Genomic DNA, 25,906 nt, shown 5'->3' on the forward strand with positions numbered 1-25,906 from the left:
GTGGGAAAGAAACATGAAGATGAAAAACAAGATGTAGATGATTTAAAATGGATTTTATTCATCTGGTTAAGTTGCCAAAGAAGTCAGTTAAGTCAGTTTATGAAATGAACATTTATAGTGTGCTGGCACAGATCCAAAAACAAGGGAAAGAAAACCAATGTTATGACAACTTCTATGAAATGACTACATGACTTATAACCTAAACCAAAAAAAGAAAGAAAAACTAGAGGAAAAAAAAGGATAACCTGAAACTAAACATCAAGTGCACTGTCTAAATTAAAGCAAATAAATACACTTCTCAATGATAAGGGGATTTCTAAGGGTGAAATTGCACTGAATCAAGGAAAAAAAAAAAAAAAAAAAAAAAAAAAAGGCTGTTAACTACCACATACTAGTTTTAACAAACACATAAATACAAAAGTCCACCAATTCCATTTGTACTACTCCTCACACATAAATTTATCATTTATTTCCTAATCACTGTTTAACATTATTTTATATCTGTAATGGAATCTCATTCAAAAACACATTTCTTGCAGGCAGTGGTTTGAAAAAAAAAAAAAAAAAAAAAAAAAGAGAGAGAGAGAGAGACAGCTGAACCGCAATAGCTGTTGACGGGACAGCTAAAAAAAAGATAGAGGGCTAATTCGCCACAGGTTTTTGTAGTGATATTGACCTCATAACAAGCAATTCCAAGGTCTTAGAAGTGTGGACATAAGCAAAAAAAGAAAAAAGCAGTTCGGCATTTTACATTCCTCCAGTTGCACATGGAGTCTCTGGAGACTGTGGGGTAGATGAGGGCTGTTACAGTCCGGAATGATCCTTCATCAAGAAAACCTACTGTTTATATGCCAAGACGCATAAACAGGGAAATAAAATAATAGGAAACAGACTCATAGTGACCTAAAGGATTTATTAATCCCAAGACAAACTGTTTCAAATTCTATTCATTCTCATTCACTCATTCGCAACTCAAACATACATCTCACTTATACTTTGCAGCAGGCTAGCTTATTCATAGCTTACAAAGGTCAACTTTTTACAAATCATTGTCAAAAAAAATCAAATTAATTAGCATTCAGTATATATTAAATTATCATTGATTATCATTCTCACAAAGAGCTGTATCCAAGATAAACATGATAAAGCCCTCCTTCATGTTTCCAGGTTTATTTTTCAAGATAAGCTCAGATAACATTTCAATTCATCACGTGTTGAAAATGAAAAAAGCGAGCTACTAGGGAAAAAGTCACATGAATTTCATTTTTCTTTTAGTTCTCAAAGAGTGAATAATTTTGTCCAGCAAAAACATGGCAAATGGTATAAAAAAAAAAACATCCAGATGTCTACAGCTGAGAGATTGAATGGAGTTCACAAACTATGTGGCACAAGCATTTCCTAGGTCTGGAAGTCCACTGACAATGACAGCAGTCACTACCAGTGCAGAAGGACCATTCACTATAATAGATTCAAACAGTGAAAACACCCCTGAATGGAATGAATGGTTAGTGTGTGCCCTACATTCATTGGGAGCAGTGTTATCTGCTATTAATTTTCAGCTGAAGTCTCCAATCAAAACTGAGACCTTAGACTTGTTTCAGCAGAGTGGAAAGAGTGAGCCCTAGAAGTAGAAAAGGCAAATGCAAGCAGAACTGAGATGGGTGGGAACTACTCGTGCCCTAAGTACTGTTTTGCAGGCAAAGGCAGTGTGGTTGTCCTCTCTTTTTCTTACCTTAGAGTCGCAAAAATGACTCAGGCATGGCAGGGTAAGGCAAGGCATGAGGAGGGAAGGGGGTGGAAAGTTGTTATCCTGAATCAGTTGCATTATTTTACAATCTAGGTAGACCAGATAAAGCCAGAGATAAACTATTCTAAGCACACTGGCTGAGTGAGTAGGTGCTTGGCCCATTCTCTTAGCATGTAGTGTTGACTGGATTATCCTTAGGCTCCACGTGGACAGCTGTCCAAAGTCAGTCAATCTGTTTTCTGTTATTCTAACTGAATAACAATCTCAACTGCCACACTGGCCAAAATCAAGGGAAATGAAAAGTCAAGTTGGGAATGGATTCCCTGAAAAGCACCTCTACCTTTATTAGATAAGTCTTTATTTGGGAGTGCCAAACTTTTTGGGAGTTCCTGGGCGCTTTTGCCAAAAATGGCCAGGGATGGTGAAAGCGTCAACACTCATGGACATGGTTTTGGACGGGATGACGGTGAACTGCTTGCGGTCTGAGCTGTACTTGTAAATGGACTCAACCATATCAAGTGTGATGACTCGCGGGCCAATGCCAGTTAGCCGTGCCATCTCATCGGTTTCAGGGTTCATGGTATAAACCGCTCTGAATTGGCAGCTGGAATCTCTGAAGAGGATAAGAAAGTGATTGGCTGTGCTTTTCTCCATTTCCTGAAAAGAGAGATATAGAGAAAAGAATAAGTATATGGACCTAATCAACTTGGGGAGGACATTAGGTTTGATGCATGCAGGTTGTGTGATGATAATACCAACTTATTTTTACATGCTACATCCTCCTTAGGGCATTCATAACAACAGCTGGTAGTCATATTACACAAAGGTTTTGCCGCCACAACTTTACTTGCCACCTCAAACATATTGTTTTGCATGTTTTACCTCCATCTTCAATTTGTTTTGTCTTTTCACAAAATGATCTGTGCATCACTGTATGTTGAATTGTTGACAAATAGGTCGTGGCAGCAGTCACATTGTGAGATGGTCATTTTAAATTTCTGATACTATCAGAATTTTTCCCAGACAGCCTTTTGGTTGGAAGTCTATTACAACAGCCATCTTTTAACATAGTATCACCATTTGGAAGCCACAAGTTAAGAAATCACTATAGTTCTTTCATGTTGAGCAGCTTTTGTCTGGGACAACCCAAACGCAAAAATGTATAAACCTGGCTTTAAGTGCGTTACATAACCTAGTTCGGGTGTAGCTTTTTGTTGGACTCTGACACAGCGGGATGGTTTACCTCTACAATCTTGTTTTTCTGTGGTTCATTGACCTTCCCAGCTAGGCAGCAACGAGTGATAGCATTATGGATGATGAATTTGTTGGACTTAAAGCTAGGCTCCTTGTACAGCTTTGGTCCTGCAAGACACAACATTTCCAAATGCTATAAAGCAAACAAAACTTGCAGCATTCATTTTTACAATTTTTTGTGTGGAAATTATGACTAACCTGTATATTCTGGGATAGAAGCGGGGGAGGAAATAGCGGAGCCAGTCTCCCAGTCCTTCTCTCCATTCTGAACACCAATTCGTCCTGGGGACCTTCCCCGTGATCGGGCAGGAGAGTGTGAACGACTAGAGAGATAACAGAGGAAGCATTTTTTACATTTTGAGGCTTTATTTTTCATTTGAACCTGATAACACAGACTACACTGCATCTATAGTTGGTGTCAATGACACAAGAACACCCACTTATTAAATATTTTAAACTTTAACCCTCTGGGTTCCAAGGTTAAATTGGCTGTTTTTCAGTACTTTTGATTTTACCTTAATATTTCAACTTTAAAAACTATTGACCTTGCCTTATTTGATATCATTCTTTTCAGCACAACCTCACATGTCTAAATCTACAGTCATTTTTTTCATTTTGACTTACTGTATTAACACAAACGATCTAAAAATCACAGAAAAATACTAAAATCAGAGTAGGTAAAATTTTTACTGTAAAAGCAAAAAACATGTTTAACAAATCATTTTCATAACTTGAAATGCAAACAGAAATTGTACATTTAAAAAAAATATGTACAAATTTTGCAAACAGCAAAGCTATATGCAACTATTTACCTAAAAATGCATGCAATACCTCAGGTGTTTTTTGTACAACCATTTAAAACTATTTCTAAAAATAAAATTACAGAACAATAAGGTGCCACACAAATTATTTGTGAAATTAAAAAAATAAAAAAATTATATCCACTACAAAAGAGAGGCGCATATCACAGGGATAATACCTGCAGACCTGTCAACATTCCTTCTGTTTTCCACCTGGAGACAGCACTTACATTTCAATCTACCTTTCGTGGCTTTTGGCTAGCAAATGTGACATTTAACAGTGCACTCATTATTTTGACACACAAAACAAAACAACAATGACTACACACCAACTACACACCAACTACACTCCAAACACGCTAAACGTCACAAATTTCTCAACTATCAAAACTCGCTATCGATTATCACTCTCTCTCTTGCTCACTCGCTACCATCGCTCCTAAAACTTTCTCCTCTTCCTTAACAACCTAATGTCACGTGTTGCAATATGATTTTTCGATTGCGGTTTTCTTCTCGCACTAAATGTGACGGTAGTATTCAGAAGAAAACAAAACAAAACAAAAAAAAAAACACTTTTTTTTTTACTTGGCCTATCAACACAATTTAAAAACTGGTATATAGTTTGGAGTGGAGACTTTAAACACAGGCTAAATTTCAATGTTTCAGGCTAAATTCTGTGCTTCCCACTTTTTAACCATTTAAAAAAAGAAAAAAGAAAATACATCAAGTCATTATCAATTTGCAGGTTACCTGGGTGACTTCCTGACAGTCATACCGCCAGGGTCATTAGCCATGGAGGACAGGTTCATGGATGAATGGGAGTATACCTTGTTGAGCTTAGTGCCTACAAGTAGGAAATATTGTACATGTGAGAAGAGAGAATACAAAAGCTGGGAATTTTACTGGTTAAAGTCAGAAGTACTTACCCATGAAACCTTTGACAGGACTCTGAGAGAGCACAGAGTCATCTCTGAACATAGTCTTAGGTCTCTGCTTCTTGACACCACGCACTGTAGTGGGTTTCTGCTTCAGAACCTTGTCCAAGTCTTCCATGATCTTCAATTGCTGTCTCCTCTCATATTCCTGCTTAGTGAAGTCTCCTCTACGTTGAGGAGTGCCTTCTGCTGGTGGGGTTTTGGGAGGAGTGCCTGGGGTTTGTGGTCTGTCCTCATTTTTACTGCCCCAGCCTTCAATGATCATCCACTGGGGCTTGCTAAAAATGAAGTGTAAGACCTTTAATGTGTAACGCCACATTATGAAATGCAACAAGACTGAATTATGGGATTAATGATAGCAACAATTCGAGTCATAAAACACAGAACAATAAATTATTAAATCCAAATTATGTGCACCCTTTGGCTGCTTAAAATAAAAAAAATGATTAAATTAAAGATATTCAGAAACTGGTCTCACTTTGATTCTTTTTCTTTTTCCTGCTCAAGTTTTCGTCTTTTCATCTCTTCTGTTCTCTTCTGCTGTTTTTCAAGAAAAGCTGCTTTTCGCTGAGCCATTTCATCCTCCGGTCGATCTTTGTCATCCTAATAATAAAAAGGGATGAATGCACACCAATTATAGCACACTTTCTATGCAGATATATACTGTGAAAATATGTGTCAGCCACCAACCTTGAAAAAGAAACCAACTGCTGCTTTATTCTCTGCCTCTGTGAGGTCACTCATTGAGTCAGAGAGAGCATCAGGCACTTGGTCATCCTCCTCACCATCTCCTCCCAAGGCAGACAGTGAGATCTCTATCAGGCTACTGCGTTTGCCATTCAACATCCCTGCAGGTGCATCACTCTCAAAAGAACATTCAGATGGGGCACCAGAGCTGTAGCCCCCTCCTGCAACCCCTTCCTTTCTAGTCAATGGACCATGACTGGACCCGACCTCAAGGTCCATACTAAATATACTTTGTCCATCATTGGAGCCTACTTCTGACAGGCTGTCATCTGCACAAGGACCTGGAGTTGGGGTAGAAGCTGGTATTGGGGTCAGTGTAGTTGTTGGCACAGGAGTTGGTCCTAATGAGCGCAGCTCATCTAGGCTACCGGAGTCACCAATGGAGAATGAGGATGAAGTCTGTACTTGAGATTGCCAGGGATTTACACGACGAAGATGGGGGATGCGGTCTACATTTGTAGGTGGGGTAAGAACCCTCGACAGGGAGGGGACTTTAGTGTCTGATGGACGACTGTGTTTTGGGCTTTTAGGAGGTACAGACTGGGCTCTTCGATGTACATGAGGAGATTTAGGAGAAGTGGTGTGGTTTGTGATTTTGCGTGATGGAGACGGAGAAGAGGAGGCCGAATTTAAATCTCGAGTGGTTTCTCGTGACAGGCGTGCAGCAGGGGGGGCTGAGGTGGAGGTTTTAGGGCTGGCTAGAATAACCCAAGACTTGTTATTGGAAGGTGACGGTTTTTTCTTCATTAGCTGATTTTGCTGCTCAGTCAGTCGTTGCATGTCACTTTGCAGGGAGCTAAGCGCTGCAGTTAGCTTGGACACTGCGTTGTTATAGTCCCCTAAAGGAGCAACCACTTTGTCAGTAGGTGTCCCATGGTGCTTCTCTCCTGGTGTACCTGCCTTTTCTTTGACCTGCTTGTTGAGCGCAAGTCCTCTTTTAACATTACCCTCATCTTCCACTGTGGGGTGCTCTTCATCTTGTTCCTGTTGATCTTCCGATTCCATTCGTGCTAACCGCTCTTCAAGTGTCAAGCGAGAGAGGTCTTCTTCTGTGAATGAGGTACTGACCTGGCCATCTTCTCCTTTCCCCTCACCTTCATCCTCACGTTGCTCTTTCTTTAACTGCAGAAAGGCACTCTTTCCTAGTCTCTGCCTATGCTTTGCAAAAATGGCCTCAATGCGTTTCTTCTGAGCTTCGATGGCTTTGCGCTTTTCTTCAAGCCGAACCCCCAACTCCGACATCTCATTATTCAGCTGTGGGCTCTTGCTAGGGCTTTCTTCAGACTTCTGTGCCCATGATGTCATCTGAGGAGAATCACTAGATTTTGGAGAATCAGTAATCTGTTTCTTTTTCCGTTCTGCAAAACTGGTCATCTTCACACCACTGTCAGGAACCTCCTTACCACCTCTAATAGCAGCACCACCTGCAGCACCGGGTGTTGATGGAGTGGACTGGGCTTTAGGCATGTCTTCTGATGCATCTGAATCCACACTACCGTCTCTCAAAACTGAGTCATCATCTCGTGAACATTCAGAAGTGTTTCTAGTGCGAGTGGATTCGCTGGACTCTCCCGTTGGCCGATACATCATTCCTGAGCGGGTTGGTGCAGAGGAGCTGATTGGTGGTAAATTGCCATTATAGCGAGAACTAGCAGGATCATCAGGAGAGTGGAGGTAGAAGCCGTCAGGAGCACCATCAGGGTGTAAACGAGGCTCCATTTTGCTTTCATTGTGAATAATCTGAAGAGCCTCTTCAATTGTAGGCAGCTCTCCTGTTTCACTTGTCCCGAGGTCATTCTCCTCTGCCAACTTAGGAACAGTGGGAGTCTGGGTGGCCCAGGATGCTCTCTGTGGACCATTAGGTCCTGAAGGTTTGCTAAGCAAATGACTGAGGTCTTCGGGAGGGGTGTAGGGCACCCTTGCCATATTTTGACCAGCTGGGTTCAGTTGATCTGAGCTCACAGAGCGGGTTATTACAGGGTTGCCCATCACAATGTCTACGTCGCTGTCTAGCCCAAAAGGAATGCTGAAGGATACTGCTGACAAAGGCCGGCTTAAAAAAACAAACAAAAAACACAAGAAAAAACCCCCAACAACAAACAAAACAAAAAAAGAAAACACAAGCATGAGCACATTAAAAAAAAAACATAATAAAATGTTTAAATCAGTCCAGAATATGCTAGTCCTACCTCAGAGGTTTCCTGCTCCATGTCTTTCCAGCTCCTTCTATATGAGACATTGAGGTAGACTGAGTCAAAGATCCTGAGTACAATGGGACATACACAGACATGTAAAGGCATGCAAACAACACCGGGATGCAAAAAAATGGAACACAGAAATTAAAGGGAAAACATTTACAAAAAGTTTCAAATGTCTATCCAAATAAGAAAACAAGACTATCAAACAGCACAAAAAACACAACTAAAAGACAAACATGGATTGAAGGAAATAAGTGAACCACACTGTAAAATGCTTATGTAGCTAAATGTAATGATGGCTGACCATAGTCTTCATCTTACCTGATGCAGAAGAGGAAATCGGGAGGAAAGGCTTCTTGAATATAGAGGGGGAGGTACTGCAAAGCACAAATACTTCACTTAAATGACGGTATTGTCTAAATAATACGTTGCCCTTAGTCTACTACAACAGCAAAATCACACCCAGAAAGCTTCTGTACCTGTTATCACTCAAGCTGCTTGGTGTTACTGGTGTAGATTCGCCTGACAAAAGAAAAGCCCCAAACAGACTTTTTAAAATATATCAATTATATATGATATATGTGAAATATATGTTCGTGTTAAACAATATTTAGCAAGGACCGCAAATCAGTGAGACTTACTTAACGTATCTATTGGCTGCACAAATTCTGGTCTTTGTACTTCAAACCAGCTAAGCAGTTCTGACAGGAAGCTCAGCAAGTTCATCTAAATCACAGAAAATAAATCAAGCACTCAAAAGATAACACAGTATTTGTGTGAATATATTTTTTGTTCATCAGTGATCCAGACTGAACGTACCTTAAGTTCCTGTGGTGTATATAACATGTCCTCCAGTGCCAAGTGACAGCAGCTCTTTAGGCAGCTGTCACAAAATTCATGGATGAATTGCAGGTTGTACAAGCTATCTGCTACAGACATGGAATCCTTCATACAAACATCTAACAGAGAGATGAGAAAAAAATTTAATTTTCACAAATGTCTCAGGTTCTAAAGGTCATTTTTGCAGCATTCTGTTAGAATGCTTGTTGGTACCTTCAAGTCTCAGAAGGCCGGGGCAATAGTAATGTATGACGGCAGCAACAGCACATCCAGTGGACAGGTCTTTAACTTCATTCACTACTGGAAAAACGGGCTTTAGTTTGGACTGAATTTTATCCTTCCTATAGCGGAGCTAAAAAAAAAAAAAAAAGAAAAAAGGAAAAAGAAAGAAAGAAAGAAAAAAGACAAATCACACACAATGTTGAATGTAATTTTATAAATTTCACATATTAGTTCATGCCATCAACCATCAAGTTTATCAAACATAGGTAAATGCTCCTAAGCAGACACACAGTGATACACAATAATAAAAAGTGATTACAAAATTAAAAGCAACAAATGAAATAAAGAAAGGTCATGCTAAACCGATGTGAAAAGGAGAGCGCAAATGTGAACAAACTGAAGATGCAGAGAGAGTGACTGAACTGGAGCAGAAAGAAAGGGGTTTTTTTCTTCAGAAAAAGTGGGTCAAGTGAAGGTCTCAGGAGACAGAATGAAAGAAAGAGATTAGATCTCAGAAAGAGAGAAAATGTTTCAGGTACAGCTATAGTATACAGACAAAACAGCCCACTGTGGCAGTGAACCAGTGGATTAGAAGCCTTTCTGTTACTCTCATAAACACATACAGACATCTTTGCCCCACACTTGAGAAAAACTTGAACATGGCAGTTTCAGATGATCAGTTTAAAAAAAAAAAAAAGAAAAAAAAAGACTGCTATTCATGCACCACACGTCTCCACAAACAATGTCTTTAGAGCTATTGTCACAGCCCAAATCTATCACACTTATGCTGTTAAGTGCAATTTAATGCTTACTAGGATGTGATGCACAATGCATTCCCACATCACATTTGGGGAAGAAACAAACAAACCTGACCATCAGATATTTCCTGATAAATTTGATGAAGACACTGGATGGATGGAGGGACAAGGGGAGGAAGCAGAGGAAAGGAGGGAACTTACAGGAACAAGTTTCCAGTACCAGCGAGTAGGACACTGTCAGATTGGGGCGGGGGAGAGACAGGAAATAGAAGGAAATGGAGAACAGGAGTACAGGGAGACATATTAAGCCAAGAGTGGAAGAACTAGAAAAACAAAGGGTTGTGACTACTTTATTTACACGAAATGGCAAGACGGCCATCTTGAAAAAGCAATTCCCACCTTGTCCTTGTTTTAATATATCAACCAAGACTTGTTAGGATTGATAGAGTAAGGAAGTAGAAATAGGAAGCAAAAACAAAAATTAGCTTCTTTTATAATAATTTCGTTTGTCTCCAAAACAGGGTGAAAGTTTCTGAATACTAATGTAGCAGCTGGAAGGTTTTGTTCTGACTGGACAAAGCATGATATTTTTCATGTAAACTTTTTTTTATTGAACAAAAAGCTCTTATCAAATATGCAGAAGATGAGGCAAACCACTGAATTTAATCTATCAAAATTCAAATGTATTTTTTATTATGTAACCTACACTGTTTGCACACTGGCAATATATAATTTCTATGATTTTACAGCATTTGTCTGTTACAAATATACATTTTCTTGTGTTGTGCATTTTTTGTGTAAAACAAAAAAGTTCTTCCTTCCATTTCTTAGATACCCGTTTCACTTTCACCCACTGCAACTTAAAGGTTTGAGCAGAACACACGTAATTTTCATTATAGAAGCTGAGCCACACCAACTGATAATTCTGGATTAGTGCCACAAAAACCTGTCTAGAATATTGTGCCAAGCTACACCTGACTCGCAACAGCAAATGACGTCATTAAAATTGCAAAAATTGCTGACTACACCCATGTATATACTCATTTATATACACCCTGTTCCCCCCAAAAAACCTAAACGAAACAGACCTGCCCTGATTGCATAATCCCATCAAGAATATCACGCATTTCTGGATAGAAATAACAATACAATAACAGTGACAATACACTGAATATTTAATGCAGTACTCACTGATGGTTGAACAGGTTGGGGGTCTGTAATGGTCTCAGACAAGTCATTCTGGGCTCCTTCAGTACGTTCTCTCAGATTCTGGTTCAACTAATAGCATAATAACAAGAGAAAATCATTTCCACATTCTTTTGTACCGTGTGTTCACAAAGTCAGAAATAAGCATAAAAAAAAACAAAGTTTAGAGAATTACAGTTCATTAGTCACCAGTTAATCTACTAACTTAGTGCTCATACAAATGTTGAACCAAGAACATCTTCTGAAAGAAAATTAGGTGTGTTTCTGAAAAAGACATTGTTTTCTTTGGCCTGTTCCTTACCTCATTAACCCAGTGAAGCAGAGCATCTTCCCAGCTGGCTGCTTTTCCCAGGAGCTCAGCAGAACTACATGTCTTCACCGCAGTCACTGTCTCCATGGCTCCCACAGCCATCAAGGCATCCATCACTGCCAGATGAGCACTCTTCACCAAATCACATGGGAAGGAAAAAAAAAAAAAGGAAGTGAAGAGCAATGACCCTGGGCAGCATCAATCAATTACAGTTAAGACAGTAATGTTGGATCCTTTTCTAGCATGGTCCTTACAGCAAAATACAATTGCTGCATCACTGCCAGTATTTACATGAAACACCCTCCAGAGGTCACTAGAAGCCAGTTATGAGTCAGCAGAAACTAACAACAGCTCTCAACAAGTAAGCACATACACATCAGTAGATGTGGAAGACCTTTGGACTCATGTTTATCCCCTCATTAAATCATTAAAGAGGCACTGGACCTGTAGCAGGTGAACACATGGTCTGCAAGATTGCCATTCCTTACCTGCTTTCCCTTTATTTGCCTTCTTTGAGCCATTTCCCTTTCTCTTTTGCACAGTGAAATAGTTCTGTATGACTCATGTGTGAGAGACTGCAGGACAAAATGATGTGTTGTAACTAGATCACCAGGAAGCGTAACAAAGAACACCATTCTCTTTAAGAAACAGGTGCTTGTGACCGAATGTATTTTTGACACACAAAATGGTTATACAACCTTGATTTTCCCCACTCAAATACAATCAAGCAAAGAAGAAGAAGAAGAAGAAAAAAGAAAACATACTTAAATGTATTTAACAATTTGAAGTTACCTACTTAGACAAGACCATTACAGAGCTCTGGTTAATAGATAAAACACATTAACAACTTTGCCTGTAAGACAGAACTTACAGGCAAAGCCTGTTAAAATGTTCCAGTAACATTATCAGCTCAGCTAGAGTGAACCCTTTAACTCTATAAACCTGTTAACTTATTAGACGTTGTGCTCTGTTTGTACTCTAGGGTACAAACACAGCAAAGCAAAGAGTACAACACTATCTTATAGTCAACCTTGTTACTGCTGCAAATTATAATAGTTGAACAATTTTTAAATTTATGCAATTCCCACTATATTCATAATTGTTCAGAATATTAGTTCTACTTTGTTTATACAAATTGCTAATAAATTTGTTCAGTTTTAGATTGTGCCACTGTGGCCACCTTTCTCTTGCCCTTTCTCGTCATCTGAGTGAGTAATGCCAGCAGCACTCTCTTTCTGCTAGCTTCTCATATACAATAAGCTAAACACTTGTAAACAAATTGAAAACATGTATGAACCTTTTTTTATTTGTCTTGTTTATCTATATCCTTTTAAATTGCCTTTCAACAGTACAGTTGGGTGCCAATCTCTCCATTAATAGGTAACTGCAATAACAGGCTTGTTACAATAATTAAGTCAGGCTAGCTGAGAGGCAAAAGGCCGATTGAAACATACTGTGGGGCCATTCCTTCAAAATCTTGTCAACAATTTGGAGCTTAATATGTGCAAATCAGTGCCTGCCGCCTTTCACTACTTACAACTTCAGAGATTCTTTTCCTCTTAACCTCTTGTGTAGCCCCAGATGGGGGGCAGGGGCAGTCCAGCTGTGTGCATATCTGTGTACTGATCCCTGATGTAAAGTGCTGACCTGAACACATACAGTGCCTGGGCAGGCAGGCAGGGTGGGGTATGCCAGCAAAAGCTTGCCAGATAATATTGGTCAAAGCTCTCTGGATGTGCTGTAGTCTGTTTCTGTGAGCAGTGTGGCCCTGAGTGACCTGCTTGCCAACCACTGTTGCCAGCACTAGTGTTACTGCTTCTGTGTGTCCTGCCAGGGACTGTAGGGCTGAAACATCAAAGCAATAAATGTTCCTACAAAAACCAAAACGAATAGGGATTCAGAATATAATTACTTAGTACTGATCATTCCAACACTGTAAGAATTGGAAAAAAATTGATTATATTAACATGGTTTTACAGGATTCTGTAGTTCAAAATACAGATCCTTAGAAAATGTAATTTATTTATTTTTGTATGAATGAGTCAATGTGAGCCAAATATAAAAACGTCCACTGCGTTAAACATCAATTATATTATTATTATTATTATTATTATTATTATTATTATTATTATCATCATCATCATTATCATCATGATGTAAGATTACATACTATACATTTTTTAAATCATAAAATATTGGAATATTGATAAGCAATGGTTCACTTGTATTTTCCTAACAACCAGTAAATTTTGCCAGTAACTATGCTCTGCCATGAAAGCAAAATGATATAACATTTTTGCTTTTAGCCGCAAACTGTGTAATCATAGGTTGGAGCTATTGCCACAGTGTGAAAAGAAGATGACTGAGAGAAAAAGAACAAATGCATGACAGAACTATTGAGAGTGGCTGACTCCGATGTTATGCCTACAGTAATTATTCAGAGGGTAAATCATGGAAAAAAGGGGAGAATGAAAGGAGATAAAGGAGGGGGTGCTGCTAGTGGATTTCCCATTGCACACCCAGGAGAGCTCACTAAGCTAAATCACAAGTCTCCCTAATGAGAGGAGCAACTCAAACACACAGCACAGAGCCTGCCAGATCACCATAACAACCAACCAGCTGACCCATAATGCATCTCAGTACAAGCCTGACTGCAGCACTGCTCTCTGCTCCTGGCTTAGTCCTAGCTCTTTAAAAAAAAAAAAAAAAAAACCATCCATGCCCCTTAAACCAATGTGACACACAGACAAAAAATTAATAGGCCACAAATTAACCCGATCAACATAGAATTTTATGGGATTATTTGGAAACTCTGTTTGCATGTCTATATATGTAACTCAGATAAACAAAGAATGCAAAAGGCATCTTGTTAAGCATTACGCGAGATTATGATGAGGGCAAAATCTGATTACGTCTGAAATATGACTTAACCCCATTCCCTACCCTGCTTGGTGCCACCTGATGGGGAGAAAAATAGGGGATCAGGCAGGGCTGGGGCCCAGAAAGGGATTTTAGAAAGAGGTTATAGTATGAACATCCATATGTATATGAACTGTATACCTAAGCAAGTAGAGACAAGTGTAGAAAGGCTGCATAAAAAAGTCATTTTGTATACTGTTAACAAGTTACATTACAACACATTAGTTATCATTCAACAGAAGCCCAAAGCAGAATAAATGTGCAAGATGATGGTTAGTGTTTCAGATAGTCTGCCACATCTAATTTCAGTTAAGCTCCTGAATGATGCTCACTTGACCAGAAAACCTGCCAGCACAGCACTATGATTTAAGACAAAGTGTCGCTGCCATCCAAAACCAACAGGAGACCAGGAAGAGGTTTAGCAGCATTATAGCTACATGACTTACTTTAGCACTGTGGGAATCGACACTTAACCCAGTATTATAGTAATATTACATATAGATTAGAATTAGAATCTATTGTTACAGAAACAAATTTAACCAGTTTATTTCATATTGTGAGGTAGGTTAGGTGCCTGGTGAGTCAGTGGTCATCTCTGGCATTTCATGCGATAGTGGATGATTGCACTCAGTCTGCATGGCAGATTATCTCTAATCTTCAAAGATCTTTATCCCCAATCTGAGGAGTGATGGGGGCTGGGCCACCATCAGAAGTAGTGGACCAGAAGAACAGTTAGCAGTAGGACACATAATTCATTACACATAGGACACAAGTAATGGGGTGGAGGCGGCTGCAGGATTTGAACCCAATTCCAAGGAATTCTAAGTAGGTTTTTTTGTGTTACGATTCCTCCATCTAGCATAGACACATTAATACTATCTCACCACTGGACTCTGGAGTAGTGAAGGGAAATCTAATGCTTCAGTTACCAAAACATGTTGGACAATTTTTCCAACTTCTTGAGAACAGTTTGGGAAAGGCCCCTTTATATTCCAGCATGACTGTTGCCAGTATACAAAGCAAAGTCCATAAAGGCATGGCCGGATGAGTTTGTTGTTGAATAACTTGACTGGGCCGTACAGACCTCAACCTCAAACACCTTTGGGATGAATTAGAACATTGGCCAGACTCCCTCACCCAACAGCAGTGTCTGAGCTCACGAATGCTCCTCTGAATATTCTCACAAACAACTCAAAATCTTGTAGAAACCTTTCTAGAATAGTGAAACTTATTATAGCTGCAAATGGTTCCAACTCCATATTTAAAATGGGATGAGAGAATAATTGATAACTTACAGTTCTGTATGCATTAGGTTAGCTTTTATCTTTAACCATCTGTTAGCTTTTTGCCCTACTTTGATTAGGTCAGTGGCATTCTACTCCAGTCCTGATACATTAACTCCAGCCAGCACCCAATGTGTCCTTACGACTTATGATGAACCTGCAACGCTGGATTTACACGATTAGCAAACACAATGATTAGCAAACAGCAGCAATAATATGAAGTTGTGTGATTTACCAATAACAGTGTAAAAAGTCATTAACAGTTGATGGCTTTGCAGATTAACAGGCACCAGTGTGCAGTCAACTACAAGCATGACTCTACATGCTTTTAAATGCATGTTGCATGTTATCTACCTTGTCTGACTCAAATATGTGAAGCTTTAATATACAGCAGTCCTGCAGCAGATTGCTGCTGCAAAGCCATTTACTGGCCAAGACCCACAATGATGCCCCATCCTTCTATTGCTGCAGCATGACCCACTTTCATTGCTTGCCACACTGTAGCTGCAGTGCCAGTCAGTGGCGACAAGCCCAAAGAGAAGCCAAACAGCTACTGGAAAGCTCATACACTAAAGGAGCAAAACAGCAAATGCAGCATTAACAGTAACAGCCAAATAACAAATTTAGGATTTACAGTTAAGAGGTACCATTTCCTGACCTGGAAACCTCATTCAGAGCTAAGTTACATGGCAGGCAAGCTGAGACATTTGTATGCTCAGAAACTACAGCAACGTGATACATGAAAGAGGCATGTCTCATTAGGCAGTTATTACTGGATCTAATAATCCCAGTAGAAATCATAACCGTAGCCATTATTACAGTGATTACAAGTGGAAAAAAATTGAATTTTACGATTTTTGACATTAAATTATCATCATAATCATCAGAATGTGTGATGTCAGATCAGGGTACTGGTATTGTTGCAGGTGATGTCAGAAAACCTGCAAAGAGCAAGCATGTTTATAAAAGAAAGTCCTCCACTAATCTGATATAACAACTATGATAAAGATAAAAGATACAAAGCAAGATGAATAATGGTAAAAACATCCATCTAGAAAAACCATCCTCTAAAGGGGCTTTGCTAGTTTATTTTTACATAGTATTTTTCCTACTTGTGCTCTGGTGAAAGCTTTAACGAAATAAAAGGAAGAATAAATAGTGTCACATGCACCTTCACTTGTACCGACTCTGAGATCTCTTTAAAAACCACTCCATCTCGCTCTAAGTCAAGAAAAAGACAGCATTCACATTAATTGGGTCAGATTTATAGGTGCATCTATTCAACAATATGACATCTAAATTTGGATTTTTATCAGGTTCTACTCTTAATGAGGACTCAAATTCTCAGCAGTATTGCTGAGAAAAACAAAACAATGCATAAGCCCATTTAAAGCAAAAACCTGAGGTTCTCATTACAACTGTGCCATCAGCAGGGAAGTACCTGCTCCTTTGGCCAGCAAACAGGAACAGTGAACCAACCAGCATTCACCTAACATAACACCATTTTCCTTACTAATCCTTGGAGAGTCCCTGCTTAGCTTTCAAAAACAGCATGTGTGTACGTAAACCAAGATGGCTGGGGAATTTTCATTGTACACCATTCCATGAGAAGGATAGTAATCTGTAAAAAGGGAAGACTACTTTAAATTTGAAAGTTGTTGTGCCAGCTGGGGCAGAAAAGAAGTGCATATTACCTTAAATAAAAAGATTTCCCTTTATTTCAGCCTGTAGTTTTAGCAAAAACATATTAGCCAGCTGCAGTTTTTTTTATCCACATTGAAGAACACATGACTATATTATGTTTGAACAAGAACTAAGCAAGCAGGAAGAAAGAAAGCGAGAAGGAAATCTATTGTCAAGAGCTAAGAGGATAAACCTGTTTCTCTTGATTTGACTCACACAGCCAACCCAGAGAATTCTCTTAACACACAACAGCTAATGTTTCATCAAAATTGTTAAGCTATTATTCTGATCTGAACCATCTATTGTATCTAGATCATCTCTCTCACACACACACCCTTAAAGTAAAGTGGTTATTCCTCATGTGACCATGACTGCTCTTGTCCTAGCAGCTGGATCCACTCATCCTCTGGGATGAGCTTGGGGAGTGGGGGAAGGGCTGAATGAGTAGGGGGTCTTTTTGATGCCCTTTAATCCCTAGGATCAAAGCATAAACATGGCCCTATATCAGAAACCAAGCGAACTTGAACCTATTTGCTTTCCTACAGAGTTCTGCATAGCAGAGAATCTGGTCTAACGAGAAGAATCCCAAGGATAATAGACAAAAGCATTTCACCCTCCCCATCACCCAGACAGTTTCATCATTTTACCATTTTGATGGGTTTATGTCGGAGGTCAGCATCAGTCACTGTTGTGTCCTGGTCTTTGGCAACTACGCCTCTCTGAGTTAGAAGCTGCAGCAGGGTGGCATTATCTTTTGGCTGAGCCTCAGTTGCAGTACTACCCAGTAATATGTTGTAGGTGCGACAGTAGAGCTCTGATGACTGCAGGAGGTGTGTTACTGGAGGTTTAAGGTGCTCCTGTTCATACTGGTCACAGTAGAAAGGGTCACGCAGCTCTGCAGGGACATTTTCTACAGAGAGAGGAAAAAAAAGACAAATGGTTAAAAAAAAAAGTTTCTAATAGTGGTTCTATTACAGACATGTGTGCAACAGTATTGCCAGAGCATACAAACTATACCAGACATAACAGATCTAACAGTGAAACCAAGGGGCAATGTGTGCTAGTGACAGGTCAGTCACACAGTAAACCATACACTAACATTTAAGCCTATGATCTTATCAGGAATGAGTTTACTGAGGTTTACAAGCAAGGGAGGTAAAGAAGTCTATGAGAGACTTCTTTACAAACTGACTTCAATTTGTTACCCCATGAGGAATCAGAATCAGAATACTTTATTGATCCCCTTTATTGAGGGGAAATTATTTTGGTTACAGTGCTCCAGTAACAGTAACAAAGACAGACAATACACTAGGTAAGAAAGAGCACAATATATACAATATATACATGCATATATATATATATATACACATATAAGTCACTCATTAATAAGTAGCTGACTAGGAAAGAAGAGCATGTGCAAAAAGGGTGTAGCTATTGCAGTATACAGTGTGTTAAGTGTTAAGTGGATGAGTTGTACAGAGAGTTGACCACAGGCAGGAATGATTTCTTGTGTCGTTAAGTGGTGCTTTTTGGTAATCTCAGTCTCTCACTGAACGTGCTCCTGTGACTGACCAGCATGTCATGGAGTGGGTGGGAGGTATTATCCAACATTGTCTTTATCTTGGACAACATCCGCCTCTCCGACACCACCTTAAGGGAGTCCATCTCCATCCCCACAACATTACTGGCCTTACGGATCAGTTTATTAAGTCTGTTGGCATCTGTGACCCTCAGCCTGCTCCCCCAGCACGCAACGGTGTAGAGGATCGCACTGGCCACAACAGACTCGTAGAAAATCCTTATCATTGTCCGGCAGATGTTGAAGGACCTCAGTCACCTCAAAAAATAGAGTCGACTCTGGCCCTTCCTGTAAAGTGCTGTGGTGTTTTTAGCCCAGTCCAGTTTATTGTCAATGTGTTCTCTGAGGTATTTATAGTCATCCACAATGTCAACATTGACCCCCTAGATTGAAACAGAGGTCAAGTGTTTCCTGGTAATGGTACTATATTAAATAATGCAGGTTTGAGGCATTTCTGCACTGGTTTTACTGTTTTTAAAACTAGAAACGACATCTATTTTTCAGTCTATAAAGTCCAAAGCGAGATGTCCGTGCGATTTGCCTTGTACAACTATAAACCAGGAATAAACATGTTTAAAGTATGTGTATAGACAATGTTGATGTTCACAACAAGTGTACGGGGATATCGTTTCGTCTTGTTCAACATTCAGTCGCTTCAACATTTTGTTCTGTTTGTTTTTCCACTTACCAAAATTAGCATCAAATTTAATACCACAATGGACCCTGGATGTACCTTGCTCAGCACACAAGATAGCCATCACTAGATAAGAATGTAGTCACATTTATATACTGCTTACTGACCACTCAAAACACTTTAACCACAAGCTGCATTTAAGCATGCACTCATAAAGTGTATTATTCTATACACTTTAAGCACTTCATCTCCCTCTTATCCCAGTCCAATTTAGAATAACCAATTAACCCAACATGTACATGTTTGGATTTTCGTAGGAAGCCAGAGTACCCAGAGGAGACCCACGCAGGCACAAGGAGAACAAACATGTAAACTCCCCACAGAAAGGCCCCAACCAGGGTTCAAACCAGGGATCTTTTTTTGCGACAGTGCTAACCACACGACCACTGTGCTGCCCATAAAACCCACCGGCTATACCCTCTCACCCAATGTGAAAATAAAGACTAAATATGATGACAACAGCAAAAAACACAAAAATCTGAGCCTTTAACACTAGTGCACAAATGACTTTGTTATCATGATCTGTCTTTTATACGTTTACCCTAAAAACACAAACTTGACACACACCCTTTGAAACTGGTTTCTCTGCAGCAAACCTAACAGCCAGTTTCTGTGTGCAACCATAAACAAACATGTGACTTGCAGTTTCAAAGGCCTTGGACAAAAAAGTTGACTTGCTTAAATGCAAGCAGTATGTCTGCAAAAAGAAAGGAAAAAACTTGTGTTTGTGTGTGTGTGTTTGAGAGCCTTAGACTATATATAACAGAAGAACAAAGGGATTATTACAAGGGAGGTGTCACTAAACTGCTGTATCATTATATAATCATGTAATGGATCCATTGACATCAGCTGTCGAAACAAAAGCCGCCTCCTTTAATCAATGCCCTGTTCCCTTTGTCTCACCCTATGATGACTATAGTTGCCACACAATATGATCAGTCATGCCACATGGTTCATGCTGTTGTAAATACTCTCAGGTGCCAAAACTGGAGTGCCTACTTTAGTGCTGTAAAAACAAATCATCTTCGGTCACATAGGTGCATTGTATATGTAAAAGAAAAAAATTCCACTGTAATGTGTAAAAGACAAAAAGGTAAACCAGAAAAAAATTAGCCCAGAAGGCAAAGTAGGATGCAAATGCCACAACTGAGTGAGATAGGAAAGATCGATAAAAGAATGATTTCCCTATGACACAGTCTGTCCATGAATGATCACTTTGTGTGACACATATCAGAAACAAAGTGGCTAGAAAACTGAGGCTTCAAATTGTTATACAGGTCCCCAAAACTATGCACATGCACAGCAAAAATAGCAACAATTATTTAGTAAAGCACACACCCGATCTAAAAACTAAAAGTAATACAAGGTAACAAAAAGCATGATGAACTGGAATACTTGTAACCAAGCCTTGCATTGTGATGCCGCAATTATATTCATCAATGCCCAGCCAGGGGAATATTTAGATTAAAAAGCATGTGCTTGTTTTGTTTGCATAAGCAGGAGCAACTACCTCTGTCACTTTTACAGTTCATGGGGTCAATGCTTATCTACTGGTTTGAGTAAAGAGGCAAAAGTCAAATGTGCGCAAAGCTTCTAAACACATCATCATAGACGGTAAGCTAGAGGAACGCTTGTTAGGAAGAGCAATTTGTGATTTTGACTGCGATTCTTAATCCTTCAGCGGGTCTGTGCTTTTGTTAACCCAAATGTCTTAGATACCAACCTGGGACTAAAGAATACAATGAAAACAGTGTTACAAACTTAAAGATCACAGCACTATTTTAGTGACGATTATTTATTTTTTCTTAAGTAAATCAGGCCAAGTTATTAAAACATGCAGTAAGATTTATAGAACTTGCTAATGTGGTTGAAAGTCAGTTCAGCTGTGTTAGATATCATCTGTACTGACCTGTATCGTTTGATAGCCTGCTGATAACAGGAACCACATGTCCCTCTACCTCACTGACTATTTGAGCTAGCATGCTGGTCATTTCACAGCCATGCTCACTTGTCCTACAGTAATCACACACCGAACAATACAAGCTCTCCACCTCACTTGCTAGGTGGAAAATGAAACTGATTTGAACCAAGCAAAGAAATCCACAATCCACCAATTGTCACTTTACACTGGGGTGTAAGCTTTAGCACAATGAATGTCAACCTGCTGGATATAACTATCTAAACGTCCAGGTTACTCATGGGAGCCTTTCTGGAACTCTAAGAGACATTTATTTAAAAAATTTCTCCATGTAATCTTTAGGCAGTAAATGAAAGCCAATCAAAATTACAATTCCTGTATCTTAACTCAGCATTATATGTGTTATAATAATGAAAGCGGTTTTAACTTTTAAATCTTTCATTGAAAATTATACAATAACATCTTCATCATGTGGTGAAGAATCAAACAGGCGATTATATGCTCTCATTTTTAGAACAAAGCAGGTACTGTTTTGCTGCCCCAAAACCAAGCAGTGGTGAGAGGGGCTGTGGTAGCATTCTACCCCACACGTGACCCCTCGTTCTGTGTAAAATGCTAATGCCACTACCTTATCTGAGCTGTATTATTTATTATTGCCATCTACAACAAAGAGATCTTATCATTAACCCTTTCTTAAATAATACTGTACTATTTGATCACTATTGTAAAAAGGATACTTTCTGCACTATACATCAAGCACCACATCATCACCAGTAGCTCCCTCACCAGGCCTGTATATCCTATCACATGGGCAACACCTTGCTATAGCACAAGCTTAAACTGCATTAAACGGCAAGTGTACAGAGAAGTACATTTTAAAGAGAGAAAGTCTAAATAACATTTCAGGTGTTTTGGCATTTAACAGTATAATGCTGAAAGACTAGGCCAGTATCCCGCTTGCAAAAGTTTCCCCAATAGAACCAAATGTGTCTGTGCTATTCTAAACTTTCCTTGGACCTTTGAGATCCTTGCTTAGCATGGCGATTTACTTTTCAAGTTGTATCATTTTATTGTGAAACACACTCATTAACTATGTCAATGTGTTTACCATGAAAAGTTTAACATATAGTGAACAGGAATCCCAACCGTTTAAGTAAACATTAAAAGCAAGCCAACATCCTCCTCAGGTCCTTCTCCCTTGCTGACTCACCATGGTCACAATGATTGGAAAAGGATGAGTAATCAGTCAAACAGGATTTCAGTATGGTCCAGCAACTTTGTAGCTATGTGAAGGTAACATGCTACTGTAATGGTAAGAGTGGGTCAAAGTGTGAGGTGGTTTGGTTTTATTGCTATGAAAAGAAAACATAGGATGACTCCAACAAGAGATTGTTGGACATAAAAGACAACATTTAAGCAGCGACATAGTCTGTTTTCCTGTTATTCAGATATGGAAAACAAACACAGATAATTCACGTTGGCAATGATTAGAAGGAAACCTGAATAACAGAATGCATAAATGTCATGCCCTTGGACTTGTCACTATAAGATTAAGCATTTCTTAAGCCTCAACAGGTAAATCGAGTTTCTTGTCCCATTCCAGCTTGAGTCATACTCAGATCTGGAAACTCATTTCTCATGACAACGTCAAGGACTTCGAGGGTAAATAATTAATTACATTCATGCCTAACTTTTTTTTAAACCCTGCATGGAAAATATTAGACATAAATAATAAGTCAATGCATTTAAAAAAAATAAGATCCCAAGACTTTCATACATTAAACACCCTCGCATGTATATTTAGTATGCAAGCATGTATACATATATACAATATAGATATAGTTAAAGTGTATTATACAGGAAGGAAAATAACATTTTATCTCGTCTATTAACCTCTTAACACTCACAAGCAAACTACCTAGAGAAAGGGTTGGATTGCTTTTTAGCCACATTCTAAACATGTTTCAGAAAATACACATTATATTTTAGATATTTACCTTTCAAATCAACACTCACAGGCATTTTTCCCTACAAGTCTTCTATTACAAAATTTCCATTTTGGTATGAAATAGGAGAAAGTTCTATGTAAAGAAGTGACAACCTAATCAAATCACCAGTAATGATGGATATTAAAAAATAAATGGTGATAGCCAATGTCCCTAGGCAGAGCAGAGCGTATTGAAAAGATACTGTGTAGCTACTGTGAGTTGTCCATTACTAGAATGAGGAGTTACAACCTACAGGCACCTTCCTTGTTAAAACATAAGGTCCATGTTTCCTTGGTTAAAGGAGACAGCGAAATCATCATGGCAGCCCAATATTTCAACATGTAAAAAAGCATTTTAACTGGAAGTGAAAAACAGTGCTGACCACTGGGACAATGTGTTGCACATTACAAGACTGAAGTCTTGAAATCTTGAAAAATCTTAACTGTAGGGGTTTGCTTGTGGCTATCTTGTAGGAAACTTTATTGTTTTAAATTGTGCTGCCATGCTTGAAACATTTGTTATGCAAACACAAATATTTCAGTCCATCCATATCATTGCCGCTGATGCTGATTTTATTCTAGATTTTTTTTTAAATTTTATCTCAATAAGTGGTTATTGGTTTCCTTAATTAGTTAAACATGAGTTTTTTAGCAAATAATCTAACTAAATATGAAATGCAATGTAAACACTACTTTGTTATCCATGTCAAATTCCATTTTTGGAGAGACTGGAATTAAAAATGCCACCCATTGTTATCTATAGACTAACTGACCTAAAAAGGCTCATGACCAGATGACTGTCTGGCTCCTGCTGGGCTCTGTGTTGTCCTAATGAGCTAGGTTTCTAGTAAGGGACAAGATGATGTCACCCAGCTTTACAAAAAAATTACCATCAGCAGGGCTATTGAACTTGATCAAGAGAAAACCTCCACATCATAACAGTGTTTGTCCATACATTCCTGCAGCTTGGCATGGAGTGACTTTGACCATAGGGTGTGGTTGAGGTGCTTAACAGAGTACACATAAGCTGCAGCCCAGAGTCCTAAATCTGGGACCTGCCTGAAATTATGAAACAAACAACTCATGTTGCTAAAGTTAAATGAAGTTCCTCCTCACACCTATTTCAGGATAAAATAAGTAATGCCTGTATTTTAAAAAAAAGAAAAGAAAAGACCCTGTAACATCAAAAGATCCAAGAATGTATGATCCTTGTATTAGTATAGTAATATGTTTGTCTTTTGTTTTTTTATAACCACATTATGTCATTATGTGTAGTCTACTTTTGAGAAAATAAAGCAATCAAGGCTTTTTCTTTACAAGGCTCATCGGATGTCTGCTTCATAAGGTCTAATCTTCACCAGTGAGTGCTCAAACAAAGAGCCATGCTATCACCTCAGGGTCAAAGCTGACGAGATGCCTCAAGAAAATGAGACAAAACAAATTCTTATGATAGGCTACGTGTTAAGTACAGAAAACATGTTTTGGTTATGCTGTGGGTGTGCGTTTTGTGCTACAAAGCTTATCCCAGTTGCTTCTTGAAATTTGCTGACTAAGGACACGGAAAGAAACCCCCTGATAATAAGGCACAAGAGCACTGGTAGTCTATTCTCTGAGCGCACAATGAGCTACGGTCTGCTTTTGATCCAAATAACATGAAGCAGTAACCAGCGTTTACTGTGGGTACTGCGGGCTGTCACCATCACTAGGAGAAAGAAAGATACTGGAAAAACATACGCCCCGTGTGCCCTGTCTGTGTAACCGGATTAAAAACATCCCCAGCAGCTAGCCTGCAATTTCTGACTGAAGCCTGGTGGCTGGAAATGCGACAGAATGGGCTAGCGTGATAAGGCCTACAGGAGGAGGCCGTTTCTGTGACACACATACCTCCAAATGTGCCCACCCATTGAGTGAGAACAAATGACATGTGTCAGTGTCAAAAACGCATACGATGCATTGCTCCTCTGCTCATATGCGCCTCTTTGTGCTGAAAATCGCTGAACTACACACACTGCAGTTCCCCTACATGCATACCGGTTTTCGCTACACTGTTAGACACAATATAAACACATTGTTGGACAACAAATGGTCTTAACACAACCTTTACGCATAACATTCAGGCCTGCCGTGTGAACTAAAACCTACCTGTGCTGCCGTAGGACTTTGCCAGCAGCCATCCGACACTTGCGCATATTTTTGATTTAGTGCAGTCATACAAATCCAATGATTTTATGTCTGGGACCACAAAAGTCTTCCTCATGGTAGGGGAGTCCACCATAGCGAGTCTGTAAAAATGGGAAGCGGTGATGGGGGGGGAAAGGATACAGTATAAAAATATTCAAGCGATCATTCTTGGAGCAGACGATTCCATACGACCGGGGCTGGGAATACGGATGTGGTTCAGGGTTTTGCAGGGAAATATCCGCTCCGAAACTACTTCCAAATCAAACTAAGGTCCTTTTGTCGGAGGTTTCGAAGACGAAGTCCTGGCTTAATTTTGCCTTAACACCAACGAAAGCCCCGACCGGCTCCGCTACTATAAACCGGACTATTCCCCTCGTTTTTGCCCTTCTTCGTCCGCATTGCCGTGTTGTCAGCTCACTGTACGTACGTAAGCTTTCGTCCCGCTGATGACTGACTACCAGGTGCTCCACAGTGGAATCGCTCGTCCACTCCACCGTCCAATAGAAAATAAGCTTTAACAATATGGGCGGGACTTCAGTGTTTATGATACAGCAGGTAGAGGTGTGGCGGCGCTTTTGCTACAGGTGCATCTGCTGGCACACAAGTGGGTCGATGAAAGGACACCTTTGAGTGCGAAAGTCAAAC

General features: G+C 39.4%; 1 protein-coding gene across 3 annotated transcripts; it reads right to left on the reverse strand.

Annotated features, from left to right (window-relative positions):
* Positions 1 to 37: 37 nt before the first annotated feature.
* camsap3 (calmodulin regulated spectrin-associated protein family, member 3) lies at positions 38 to 25,717 on the reverse strand. 3 transcript variants are annotated; one of them, XM_084925663.1, is made up of 18 exons: positions 25,223 to 25,717; positions 17,550 to 17,812; positions 11,009 to 11,149; positions 10,693 to 10,779; positions 9,703 to 9,735; positions 8,735 to 8,873; positions 8,501 to 8,640; positions 8,323 to 8,407; positions 8,161 to 8,203; positions 8,003 to 8,058; positions 7,673 to 7,709; positions 5,427 to 7,536; positions 5,215 to 5,339; positions 4,728 to 5,014; positions 4,552 to 4,645; positions 3,200 to 3,324; positions 2,991 to 3,109; positions 38 to 2,404 (listed from the first exon to the last, which is right to left on the reverse strand). In XM_084925663.1, the coding sequence occupies exons 1-18, from the start codon at positions 25,353 to 25,355 to the stop codon at positions 2,105 to 2,107; spliced, it is 4,317 nt and encodes a 1,438-aa protein (XP_084781789.1). In that variant the 5' UTR covers positions 25,356 to 25,717; the 3' UTR covers positions 38 to 2,104. The 3 variants fall into 3 exon arrangements, with proteins under 3 accessions (XP_084781789.1, XP_084781787.1, XP_084781788.1); XM_084925661.1 differs by having other exon boundaries at positions 7,673 to 7,745; XM_084925662.1 differs by lacking the exon at positions 9,703 to 9,735 and having other exon boundaries at positions 7,673 to 7,745.
* Between the last annotated feature and the right edge of the window lie 189 nt (positions 25,718 to 25,906).

The sequence above is a fragment of the Perissodus microlepis genome, chromosome 4 (assembly GCF_051167445.1).
Source record: "Perissodus microlepis isolate ML-2025 ecotype Zambia chromosome 4, ASM5116744v1, whole genome shotgun sequence".
NCBI lineage: Eukaryota > Metazoa > Chordata > Actinopteri > Cichliformes > Cichlidae > Perissodus > Perissodus microlepis.

Bases quoted from the DNA above. Each gene is read 5' to 3' on its own strand.
- camsap3 (XM_084925661.1), bottom strand. From the start codon at position 25,355: ATGGTGGACTCCCCTACCATGAGGAAGACTTTTGTGGTCCCAGACATA. The intron at 5,340-5,426 runs GTTGGTGGCTGA...TTTTATTATTAG, and splicing joins CAGTTGGTTTCTTTTTCAAG to GATGACAAAGATCGACCGGA. The intron at 4,646-4,727 runs GTAAGTACTTCT...TCCTACTTGTAG, and splicing joins TCCTGTCAAAGGTTTCATGG to GCACTAAGCTCAACAAGGTA.